Source organism: Solanum verrucosum, unplaced genomic scaffold (assembly GCF_900185275.1).
Source record: "Solanum verrucosum unplaced genomic scaffold, falcon-dt-bn FXZP01000094.1, whole genome shotgun sequence".
NCBI classification, from domain to species: domain Eukaryota; kingdom Viridiplantae; phylum Streptophyta; class Magnoliopsida; order Solanales; family Solanaceae; genus Solanum; species Solanum verrucosum.
In genome coordinates this window covers 3,514,365-3,527,643 of record NW_026019970.1, presented here as the reverse complement: position 1 = coordinate 3,527,643, position 13,279 = coordinate 3,514,365, and the positions used below count along the sequence as shown (strand labels likewise).

Here is a 13,279-nt window from a genome sequence, read left to right as displayed (position 1 = left end):
TCTGGAATGGTTGGCTTAGTTTGTTGGTGATAGTGGTAAAATGGGATTTGGGTATTTTGGGCGTGAAGTGGTGGGAAGATATTCGGATGAGTTGGTTTAGATCGGGGTACATTGGTTGGAGGATTGCCTGAGGGCATGGTTGTTTGGTTAGTGTGAGGAGGATTATCTGTGTTTTCGCTAAATTGGGTTCCAAGAGAAATAGATAACTTGGCAAAATCACGCTTATGCGCGACTTCTTCTTTCAACTCTAAAATCTTCCGCTCGAGTTTAAGGACAAGGTCACTCGAAAATTGCCCTCCCTCATAATTTTCTACCTTTTCGTTGCTGCTATCGTTGTCAACCATTTTACTCTTGTCTCTATAGTCTGTCCTTTGAAGAAGAGGAGAAAGGGGGGGGGGGTCCCTTTTGATCGTGTATGTGCCAGAATGAAGAGTAGATCAACCTTAGGAATAGGAAAAACAATGGAATCAACAGAAAACTGTGTTAGAGGATTAGAGCAAATAACAATAACACATTGTTTAAAATAAGCGTCATAAATGCAAGGGACCTCATTAAGCCAGAGGTAGGCTTAAGACGACACATAAGTGATGCATAATAATTAATTCAAGCCTTGTTTTCCAATTGGAGTTTAGAGTTAGAGAAATAAATAAATAAAACGATCTTCCTTTATTGAATAATTTCAATTTATTACATCAGACTAAAGCAAAACTAGAAATAAACTAAAGGCTAGGGATAACATGGGGAAATAAAATCCTAAAAGAAACAGGGTCACTACTGGTCTCCAAAGTTGGGCACAATCTGCTGCCTCATTTCTGGGGTGATCTCATAGTCGCGGTCGAGGAGGTTGCGAGCCCATCTTCTTTCCTTTTCATCACCAAAACCTAGAAGGCCTTCTTCGCTCAAATCTACATGCTCTGCGTCTTCCAAAAGCCGCACATAATACTCTGGTGTGCAGAAAGGTCTATGCTCTTGAACATCAATGGTTACTACTCTTTCCCACCTTCGCAGTATAGTGACCACTTGTGGTATTTTTGGCCCAAAGTCATACCCATAATGGCCCATATGGAATCGTAGAGGTATCATCTGGATTTGACCAAACTGTCGGAGGACTCAAAGTGGTGCGTATGGTTGCACGCCATTTAAACCAATGAGCTCTATAAAGTAGAGCTCAATACCCCTTATAATAACACGACGAGGCTTCAATCAATAGTACTTCCATTGAATATTGATGGATGAACGCCCTCTCAAGTACACAAACCAGTCCTTCGTTCCCACAGGGGAAACAAAATATTTCATCCTTGAGGTATGATTGATGATTTAATTCCTCATAGTCCCTCTAATAATGTCTACCGAATTAGCCTTTTGGTAGAAGTGCTCAACAACCCAGAGTTGCAATAGAAAATTACACTTCTCGAAATACATTTTGCCTATGGTACACTTAGTCAGTGCCCTTATAATTTTTGCCAGTATCATGGGAACTATGGTCTTCCCGCCTCGAGCCATCATACGGACCACATAACTTAGGCTAGTGTGTATTTTTCCTCCTTCCCTAGGAAAAACTAATGAGCCTAAGTACGATAGCGAATGCATTATGATGATATATTTCCCATTTCGCAGGAGAGAAAGCGAATTCTCTGTGAAAGTTTTCATGGCCTTTCTCGTCCCCAAAACATGAGTATAAGAACTCTAAAGAAATCTATCCCTCTTTCAGACATAGTAAACTCGGATTATGACACATGCCCATTTGTTTCAAAAAGGACCTTGGTGTTGGCTTGTGTGGTACAATCATTTCACGGTCTTTGTAAGGGAGACCAAGAAACCCACCAATCTCTTCAATTGTCAGGGTTAGTTCAAAGTCCCTAAATTTGAAAACTAACCTCTCAGAGTCCCAGAATTTCAACAATGCCTTGATTAAGTAACGATCTGACGCGACGGAGATTAAATAAGTAAGGCCACCTAGTAGTTCGTTTGCCTCTAACTCTCGATTCCTCTCAATATCATTCCACCAGACCTTTAGGGTAGGATTCACTTTGACCACCATTTGCATGTTGGGAAAATGAGAATAGGTTATGACTCTGTAAACAAACAACAAACAAAATCTAAACTCTATTTTGGCAAAGTTTGGCTTAATTTAATTAACGTGATCACATTGACACATAAATACGCAATTTGTCGAAAGGGCATTGGGGCCCTTTAGACAATAGGGTGGCTACTAATTATGTGGATTGACACCAAGGGTCAAACCACTTATGGCTTATGCAGCATGTATGACCTAACTAAGAATTCTAAGAGTTGGCTTGACACGGAATTGAAAGGGATTCTATGCGAGAAGACTCGTGGTTTCCCGGTAGTAAAACTATCTATTTCATCCACGCATACGCCGACTCTCTATAATTGAGTGTTTGAAGAGAATTGACGTAGTTGTGAGAGGTGCAAAGGCACAACATCACGGTAACAAAATTAAAAAAAAAAAAGGGTCCCAATTGGGGGAAGTATGAGCGGAATGACATTTTATCAAAGCAGTAACATTTAACACTTAGGTGGAAAGCAGTAACACATAGGCATTTTTATGAAAGCGGTAAATAAATAAATACACGCATAAATAAAAGGAAGTAAACGTTAAACATATTAGAGAGTCAAACAAATAAGGAAAGAGGGTATGAGATTACGCATGCAAGTAAACAAATAAGGGAAAAAAGGAAAGCGCGAAACATGAAAATAAACAAATAAGGAAGAAGGGAAAGGGAAGGAACATGAAAGACATACAATAAATAAGGAAACAAATAGACATGGAAAACTAATAACATGCTAATAACCAAACAACAATAAAATAACCAAGTAAACCCCACATAAGCATGAAACACGTAAAGGTTAGAACCTAATATCCACAGCAGAGTCACCATTCTGTCGCACCCTTTTTTTTCGCAAAACGGGTTTTGGTGCACGACCTAACAAATCTTTTAGGCTTTGGCTTGAAGAGTCGCCACCTAACGAATTAAGGCGCGTTAACGCACCTATCTAACCTAACTAATTCTAGCTAAGGTCAACGAACCAGAGATCAGGGTAAGGGTTCAAGTTACCTCGAGGAGAAGGTGTTAGACATCCCTCGAGGTAACTTGAACCCTTACCCTGATCTCTGGTTCGTTGACCTTAGCTAGAATTAGTTAGGTTAGATAGGTGCGTTAACGCGCCTTAATTCGTTAGGTGGCGACTCTTCAAGCCAAAGCCTAAAAGATTTGTTAGGTCGTGCACCAAAACCCGTTTTGCGAAAAAAAAAAGGGCACGACAATGAGTAGAGGCTTTCAGACAGGTAGTAAGATTTCTGCTTATATTGTTATGTGTTAGATTCCTTCTAGATGATATGACAACTATTGAAACTTCTTTCCATTTTTAGTTTATTCAGTTATGTATGATATCTTAGTTTCGTGTCATGTCATGTAGGTAACTTGGGGTTACTTGAGTCTTAGTATTGGTGTCGAGTCTCGAAGTTGGGTTTAGGTTTGAGTCTTAAGTTAGGGTTAGGGTTAGGTCTTGAGGTTGGGTCTCAAGGTCTTAGACAGATCTTGAGGTTAGAATTAGGGTCGTGTCCCAAGAAATGATTAAGGTCTGGTTGGGGTTATGGTCTGAGTTTTATTATTGGTGTCGGGTCTCGATCTCAGAGTCGGGTCATATGTAGGGATTTAGGCTTGAGGTTAGGATCTTAAGATTGATATTTGGATTGGATCTCAAGTCACAATTGAGTCTCACGATAAGTGGTCAAGTCGAGGTTAGGGTATTAAGGTAAAAGTCTAGTGTTGGATTTGAGGGTTCGGGCTGGGTTTTATGTTCAAGTTTTCATATTTTAGGGTCAATGTCAAGTCTCGAGTCTAGGATCAAGGTCAAGTCTTAGTAAGATTCGAGTTGGGGTTGGATCTCAAGGTAGTGATCTCATGGTCTCTGTTGGTCTCAAGACCGGGGTTTAGGGTTGGGGTATGATCTTAGGTCTCAAGGTTGGGATTTCATGTGTGCTCTTAGGTTAGTTTCTTGAGTCAATATTGGGGTCGGTTGTTAGATCAAGTTTGTCTCTCATGTCGGGTCCTAGGTCAGTGTCAAATCGGAGGTCGGGTCATTCGTTGGGTTGCAACTTGGTCCGGGTTCAGGTGCGAGTCAATGGTCATAGTATTTGCCTATATTATACCTAAATACTCTTGGAACAATATATTTCCTTACTAACCGATTTGTAACATCTCGCAAATTGAAAAAACTAGAAAGATTTAGAATTGGAAATAGTCATTTTAGGAAAGAATGAAAAATCTGGAAATTGGTTAAGTTATGTTAAGTTTGGGTTTTTGGTCAATTTCAAACGACCATTACTTCTAGCTTAGGATGATTTATGTGTGCTTTCAGATACCATAGGAAAGATCTTGGAATTATCTTTCCAACGCTGCCGAGTTTGCGTGATTCCAAGTTGGTATGAGTGAGATATGCCCATTTGAAGTTGGGATGTTCAAATAAGGAAAGTGTAATCCGGATTTTTGAAGGGTAGTTTGGTCTTTTCCTTACCAAATTATTTTATTTCGTTTGAAGAAGTTTAATTAGGGTCTAAACACACTTTTGAAAACTAAGTAAGGGTTTTGAGAGAAGAGAAAAGAAGAGAAGAAAAGAGGAGAAGGAGCAAGAATCGTCAAGTTCTTCAAGAATCGCTTGTGGATTTCGTCAAGGGGTGATCCCTATGAGGTATGTGAGACTCTCATTAAATTGGGTTCATTCACCCACGTGCCAAGCATGTTTATATCAGCGTGAATTCATCCAAAAAGGGTTGAAAGTTTGATGTTCTTGATATGTGTTCATGAATTTGTTTTCGTTCTTGAATTGGGATGAGATTGAGAAGTTTTTGAGATTATTGCGTCGAATTATGGAGTTGTTTTGAGTTAGGTTCTTAGGTACATTTACTGGGTATCTGAATCTAAAGAGAATTTGAAAAAAAGAACCGAGTTTAGGCGAATTGGAACTGGAAAATGAAGAAGGAAAAAGCCGGGTGAATCTGGGTACCAGGTTCGCATCGCGGACCTATTCCTCAAGATAGGAAAATTCTCCTTGCGTCGCGGAGCGGTCACGGACCGTTCTACCTCAAAAATTATTTTTGCAACCAAATATTTAATTACATCTCCGCGTCGTGGACTAGTTTCCACACAGTAATTTCTTGATCGTTTCTCATGTTTAACTATCTAAAAACACCCCTAAACATCATGAGATCCTTCCTATCACAAATCACAATTCTTGAATCCATAATTCAATTCAAGGAAATTTAAGAGTCAAGTCAAGAGGTTAAGAGTTAAGTCAAGAGAAGTTCATAAAGTATTTCAAAAGTCTTTCACAAACGTTTTAACTTTGTTGTAAGACTTAAGCTTTGAGTTGAGGAAAGAGTAAGGGTGAAGTTCATTTCTTCAAACATTATACAGGAACTAAGTATTCCCAAGAGTTAAAAATATTTTCACATTTGAGCAAGAAGGGAAACACCAATTTCCAAGAGAACTTTTAAGCTAAGTTTTGAGTAATTATCTCAAACCAAAGAAAGGAGTTTTTTTTTAAAACCATTTAAGCTGAGTATATTTTAGGAGTAGTATTGAGCACCGATATGGGGATGTGAGTTTATAATAACTCAAGTCTCCATAAACCATGTAGCCATCATGGGTAGTAAATGATCATACTTTTTAGATGATTCCTTAAGTGCTTTTTAGCATAGACTAATGGATCCACTTAGTTAAGGCGTTCTATATGACGGCAAAGTATAGGACAGTTCTGGTAGCGTGGGCAAGACGATGTATCACCACTTAGGCTCACAGTGGTGTCGGTTAGAGAAACTCCCACAGTATTACATTACTTTATTATATGAGTAAATTGAGTTGTTATTGCATTTCTTTAACAAACTGAGTTGCTTTCTACTGTTTTAAAAGTTTTCTATATATTGCATGTGTATTGTTGCTTTATTTTGAGTTAAGTTATTCATGAGTTGAGTAAAGCCAAGGTAAGTGCCACTTTCAGATTCTTTTCAAGCTTATGTTATGTTTAGTATTGCACTCGCATACTCGTACATTCAATGTACTAATGCCATTTGATTTGCATCTTTTAATGATGCAGACACAGGTAACCAAGATCAGCATCCAACGCATCGTTGATCTAGTTGAGCACTCAAAGTCAATTAGTGAGCCTCTTTGCTTTCCAGAGGACTCCTTTTTACATTGCTTTCTAGCATTTCAGTTGTTAGGATGATCGGGGGTCTTGTCCCGACATATCTCTTTGTTTTAGAGGTTTCATAGACGAGTAGTTATAGTCCTTTAGTCTTGTATTTCAAATGTTTTGCTATGATACTTGAATAGCCATTTTGGCTAGTTTGAATGTTTCCTTAAAGACATTCTAAGTTTAATTCATAAGTTTCTTGTTTGAGATTATTTCTTATGTTTAAGTCTTCCGCTGAGTAAGTAAGCCAGACCAAGGGTTCACTTGGGGCCAAAAATGGTTATCGAGTGCATGCTACGTCCGGGGTGTAGGATCGGGGTGTGACACGAATATTAGAAAATAAGTAAGAAATCCACTTATTTTTTTAGAAAAAACATTTTTCCTTCGTGCCAAAAACACCTTATATGTATAGGATGTGTGATTATTTAACTTAATGTAATAAATAAGGTTACAATTCGTGACAAGAAGCAAACAACAAAAAATGTCGAATAGCCTATTCATATCAATATAAAAATGAATTTTACAAAAAAGATTAAACAATTAACAAAGGAAAAGAATATCTAGATATTCATTACTATTCTACTTTCTGTCAGTAAAGAATAATCTAGGGTTACATTCTTAGTTTTTATTAATTCTTGAGATAATATCGTTGTTGAGTTCTGAATTCTATTTCCTGATTATTGAGTTGTTATATCTTGCATTGAGATTCTTGAGTTGATTGTTCATGTCTATTTTTCAGCATGAACCCTATTGTTGAGTTGTAATTGAGCATTTATTGAGTTATTATTGAGAATCTTTTTTAACCAAACAATGGTCTTAAACTAATTTTGTGAGAAAGCAAAAATGAGTTTTGAGAAGAGTTTTATACATGATTGACAAAGAGTATAAGGGAACTAAATATTCCCAAATGTATCATTTTTACATTGAGAAAAGAGAAACTTTGGTTTCTAAAAAGAGTTTATGAGTTCAGAGATATTTCAGAGTTGTTACCTCTTTTGATTATTTTGAGCAATTACCTTAAATAGAGAAAGATTATGTTTTATACATTTGAGCATGGGTATATTATTGGACGTAGTATTGAGCACCAAAATGGAAATGAGTTTAGACAACTCAAAATCCTCATAAACCATGTCTGCCAACATGGGTAAAGGGTCATAGTTTTTAGATGAATCCTTATTGCTTAGTCGATCCACTAAGTTGAGAGGTTCTATACCCCGGCACGGTATATGACAGTTCTGACAGCGTGAGCGAGACGTTGTATCATCACGTGGCTCATAGTGATGGTTGTCAGTTAGAGAATCTCCTTAATTGAGTTAAAGTGTATTTTTACTATATCACTTATTATGTTGAGTTTCAGAGATGAGTAAGTAGTTGTAAAGTTTTAAATATTTAGTTCCTTTATCTCTTTACATTCAGTTAAGTATCTTGCTTCAGCTTCTTCAGTTCAATTTTTTATTCATTCAGCTTTATTACATACTCGTAAATTCAATGTAGTGATGTCATTCTATCTGCATCTTTGTATGATCCAGATACAGGTGTTCAGGATCATGAACATGTGTTTCGTTGAGATCACTTTGTATTTCAGATAGTTTGGGTGAGCCTCATTGCATTCTGGAGGACTTCACATTTATTTTCTAGTTAGTTGTCTTGAGATGTCGTGGATCTTGTCCCGACATACACCTTGAATAATAGAGGCTTCATAGATAGATAGAGTTGAGGAGATAGAGTTGAGGAGTCTCTCAATATTTACTTTCCCTTGAGATGTTTTGCAAATTATTAGTATTGCTTTGAATATTTTCCAAATATTATGAAATGAGTACTTGAGTTTACAAGATTGAATTTTGTTTTAAGCGGCGTCGTGCTTGAGTAAGTCTTCCGCTAAGTAGTCAGCCAAGTCAAGGGTTCGCTTGGAGACCAACAATAGTTTTCGAATGCGGATCACATTCAGGGTGTAGACTCGGAGCGTGACAAATAGAGGGAATAACAAAAATCCCAAGATCAATGCGCATGATAATCTTTATTATATTATCTAGTTTTATAAACAAAGAAAGACTGTTACAAGTTAACAAAATTGTTCTTTTGAAGTTCAAATGTTAAGATTTTTAATATAGTTCAAATAAGAAAATATTTTTAAAAAAAATATCTTTTGTCAATTTTAAAGTACTAAATATTAATACTACTTAACTTTTACAAATAAGTAAATATTTAATAACTATTATAATTTTAATATCTTAAATATTAGGGTAATAACTAAACAATAATTATTTGCGAAAAATATTAAATTACAATTTTATCAATCATGTTGGTGTCAAGGTCGGGGGGTTAGGGTTGGGGTATGATCTTGGGTCTCAAGGTTGGGATCTCATGATTGCTCTTGGGTCAGGGTCTTGAGTCAATGTTGGGGTCGGTTCTTAAATCAAGTTTGCTCTCACGTCAGGTCCAAGGTCGTTGTCACATTGGGGGTTGGGTCCTGCGTTGGGTTGTGACCTGGTCCGGGTCTAGATGCGAGTCAATGGCCATAGTATTTGTCTAGACTATACCTAAATGCTCTTGGAACAATATATTTTCCTTACTAACCAAACACTAGAAATAAATAAGAAAACACTTATATATTCAAGAAAACATTTGCCTTCCATACCGAAAACACCCTATATGTATAGCACGTGTGATTGCTTAACTTAAAGTAATAAATAAGGTTACAACTGTGACAAGTAGCAAACAACAAAAATTGTCGAATAACCTATTCATATCAATATAAAAATAATAATAATAAAAGTTAAACAATTAACAAAGGAAAAGAATTGCTAGATATCCATTACTGTGTTGAGGAATGAGTGCTACTTTGTCCTGAGCTGGATATCTCTTCAAGGATAACTATAAGTGAAACTATGAAGGCATGATCCACATTTGAATTCACTTTCACCATGAATTTGTCTCTTCCTAGGAATACACTTCCTGCTGTATACTTCTTAACCATCTACAATTCCAAAAATCCAAAAATCCAAAACTGGAAATAATAATAATTATATAAATAAAATCAAAGTTTTGGGTATATGAAATACAAAGAACAAGTGATCATGAGGAAAAAATAGCGTCCGAGAAGCATAGATATAATTAATCATTCCCTTCAACTCCAATAAAATCCACTGCGTATTAAATTAAATTCTTTCAATATGCATGTGTTACACTATAGAAATTGTCACAACGAAACAACTAGTACTTATTCAAGTTCATTTAATAATATGGTAGTGTTTGATTGGATACTAAATTTATGAACCAAAAAAAATTATATGATAAATATATATGAGCAGTATATAATTTTTTTTTTATCCTAAACGTGTCATGATATTTTATAACCATAAAAGCATATCATTACATAAACTAAAATTATCATTAAACGTGTCACTTTTCCCCCTCTCTATATACATATAGTATAACGTTTGGTTTAATTATCATATAATTATTTACCTTTCTAGAAAAATATAAAAAAACAGGAAATGGTTTTTACCTGAGCAATTAGAGTGGATGATTGCCCAGCAAAAATATCACAATTTGACTCCATGTAGCTAGGCTTCATTCTAAAATCAGAAACTTGTTCTGATATATTATTAGCTAAGAAAATGTCCAATTTTCTGGTGAATTGAAACATTGAAGAATTCTTGGCACTAAATATGAGGTCCTTTTCATCTGTGCTATCTCCCTTGAAAGTTTGCCATCTACTATGCCACGTAAAATGCTGCACCAAATGTATTTCATCAACACCTTAACTTCATAGACAAGTACTCTATAATTTGAGATGAGTTTTATTTAGAAATAAAAGCATAACGACTTCTCCAGACATGCTCCTCCGTCTTAAAATAAGTATCCTCCGTTTTAAAATAAGTAACGGTTTAGCAAAAATAAAATATAAGTATCATTTCAAAAAACCAAGACAAATATAGTAATTATTTTCAAGTATAAATAAAATACACGTTTAATTAATTTCCAAAAAAACATCTAATAAAATGGATAACATGGTAAACTACGACACTGTTTGTTACCCCTCCATAGCTAGGAGCTCTCACCCTTTCTTCTTCCTTGGTGACTCGAACTTTCTTTTGAAGAGATCCCTCCAAGTTTTATTTTACAACACTACCTTTCTTTTTAGTTTGCGATATTACGCTGGCCAAATTCATAACCGGCTAAACTTGTTCGGTACTTTCATTTTTACAACACTAGTGATGTTTTATAAAAGAGGAACATATAAGAAAAAAAAACTTAATTATATTACCTTGCTTTTTAGGGTAAGAATTGGTACATTAGCAGCATCAAAGACGATCAACTTGCTACGAAAAAACCCCAAAACATTTTCAATAGTGAAGACGATATTACCAATATCATCTTTAACTTCATATCCATGACCACCCAAGAAGTAAACTTTCTTCTTTATGAATAGTTGAAGAGGTTGAGGAGAACAAAATTGTGCACCTATCACAATTGTTTTGTTATAATTAACTTCTTCCATGTATATGTTTGCTTGTGATTAAACAACTTCTACAAAAGAATTTGTTGGTATATATATAATTTAGATTATTCAAAAAAATCTTAACTATAAAAAAGGATTATAAAAGAGGGTGACGATGAGAATGATACTTGAATTTATCTACAATTTCTAGTCTATTTATATTGGACAATGGGATCGTGTATGCATTATTAATTGCTTACAAAGTCAGATATTCAAAAGCACACGGTGAAAGAATATTCAAAGCAACAAATAATTTACAATTAACAAGTCGTAAAAGATAGTAATACTCTATCTCTCTTTCTTTCTTTCTGTTCTTTTTACTTGTCATATTTGAACTTGATATATTCATTAAGACAATAATTTATGTGATTATTTTATCATACTATTTCCATAATTGATTTAGTATTAGGTTCAAAAGAATAAGTAATTAAAATCAAGGTATATCAAGAAAAAAAAATTGATATATTTAAAATAATAACAATTACAAATAAAAATTTATTTTTAAAATAATAGACAAACATAAACAATTATAACGTTCAAAGGTTGATACGTAATCTTTGACTTTGATTTTTATTTGAATATTTATTTTGCTAAACACGGGATAAAGACAAAGTCAGCGCCTGAAAATTTATGTACATTTCTTCACGATTTCCAATAATTATATGTCATGACTCATTTTCGTTTTCGGGGATTTTATTCAACTTTTGTGCCGTTTTTCTAAAGATACGCAAAAACATAGGCTTCTTTTCAAACTTTTTTTCTTGGTCAAGGTTTGATTTGGATCGATTATTAATTAAAATTAAAATTAAATAAATTAAAATTTTAATTGGTTTTTAAATTTTTAAAATCAAATCAATCAAACGAAAAAATTAACTATCGATTTGGTTCAGTTTGTTTTTCTTTTTTTATTTTTTTTTATTTGAAAGTAATAAATTTGTTGAGAGCATACGCATCTTGATAGACATAGACACCTAATACATGAAAAATCCATCGGAAAGCTATTGTGGATTTAATAAAACAATACTAGAGTTATAATTATACAAACAAAGTAATTCAATTTAGAGAAAGTGATTATCTGATGTGGATAGCGTAGGTAAATGCTAAAGTTATGGATTTTGATGGACTTGGATTTAGGATTTTAATAATTAGGCTAAAATTTAATTATTAGACTTAAAAAATAATAAAGTTAAAGACTTAAGTTAATTAAAATTTAACAAAATATTTATATTTTACTTATGAGTAATATATAAATAGTTATAAGATTTATATATATAATTTCTCAATTATTTGGTTTGGTTATTTTGGCGCTTTTTTTTAGTAAAATCAAAATCAAGCTAAATTGTATCGGTTTTCAAAATTTAAAACCTAACCACACCAAACCACACCAAATATCTATTTTTTAAATCGATTTGATTCGAATTGCGGTTTGATTTTTTAACCATAACCATTAACAACACTAATATTAGGGATGACAATGGGGCGAGTTGAAAATGAAAAAAAAAATGTTACGTGGAACGGGGCAAATTAGAAATTTACGGGTTAAGCTTAACCCGCCCCGCACCCCATCGCCATCACTAGCTAATATGAAGTGTGAAATATGACCTGATTGGTAATATCGAAAACTCACTAGAATAGTGAAATTTTTGTTGTTTACCCCTAATTATAATCAGTGTTTTGCTACAAAATCGTAAAATGATCTTTAATTTGTGCAATTACTTGAAACTTGATTTGAATCTTCATATGAAACTACACTCTTCTTCACATTCGTATTCAGGTACAAGAAGAAATCTTATGAGATGTTTTTCACTATGCAACCCAAGTGTGAAGTTTTTGAATTGTTTGATTTGGGTACTTTGTAAGAACAATTATGATCTCAGCAATGTGCTACAAGTTTTGGTTAAGAGACAGTTTTTGAACACTAGGGTTGAAAGATCAAGGTTTAAGATTTTGAATGCTTGGTTGTATGGAGGAATTGGGGTGTAAATTAACCTGATTTCTTTATTGATAGCCACATGACTATGTAGATTTCCTTTTAAAATCTACTCCTAGATACAGACAGTATTTGGTTTTTTTTATGAAAAGTATTGTTCTATTTTATATTTGAAAACTTCTTCGATTAGGGTTGCAAATTAAAAATGTTTTGTGGGTTAAAAGCTTGTTTTTCATTGTTGATAGTGATATTTGTTGATTGAAAAAAGTTTGGGATGCGTAATTGTTTTTATTTTCACCAATTATCATCATATCATATTTTATTAAAGGGAAAAGGCTCAACTATGTCATCGAACTTTGAGAAAAGGGTCATCGATGTTATCCGTTAAAAGTTTGACTCATCTATGCTATTAAAGTCATGATTCTACCCAAAGAAATTATTTTTTCCCATATTTACGAGCACACCTTGCTCTCCATATCTCTCAAGAAGTAAAGATAAGAAGACATCTATAGATTAGAGCCTTGATAGAATCTAGTCTTTTATTCTTTCAGATATTGATCAACAATTGTCTATATGTAGAGTTATTGCACGAAACTTGAAGGTAAAACGAAAGAGCTCAATTAGAG

The 13,279-nt window shown here is 34.2% G+C and overlaps 1 protein-coding gene across 1 annotated transcript; it reads right to left on the bottom strand.

The window, feature by feature from the left end:
- Nucleotides 1–9,034: 9,034 nt before the first annotated feature.
- Nucleotides 9,035–10,723, bottom strand: LOC125817169 (protein LURP-one-related 10-like). Its single transcript, XM_049496724.1, has 3 exons — nucleotides 10,490–10,723; nucleotides 9,728–9,955; nucleotides 9,035–9,196 (listed from the first exon to the last, which is right to left on the bottom strand). Exons 1-3 carry the CDS (start codon nucleotides 10,721–10,723, stop codon nucleotides 9,035–9,037), a joined length of 624 nt encoding a protein of 207 aa, XP_049352681.1.
- Between the last annotated feature and the right edge of the window lie 2,556 nt (nucleotides 10,724–13,279).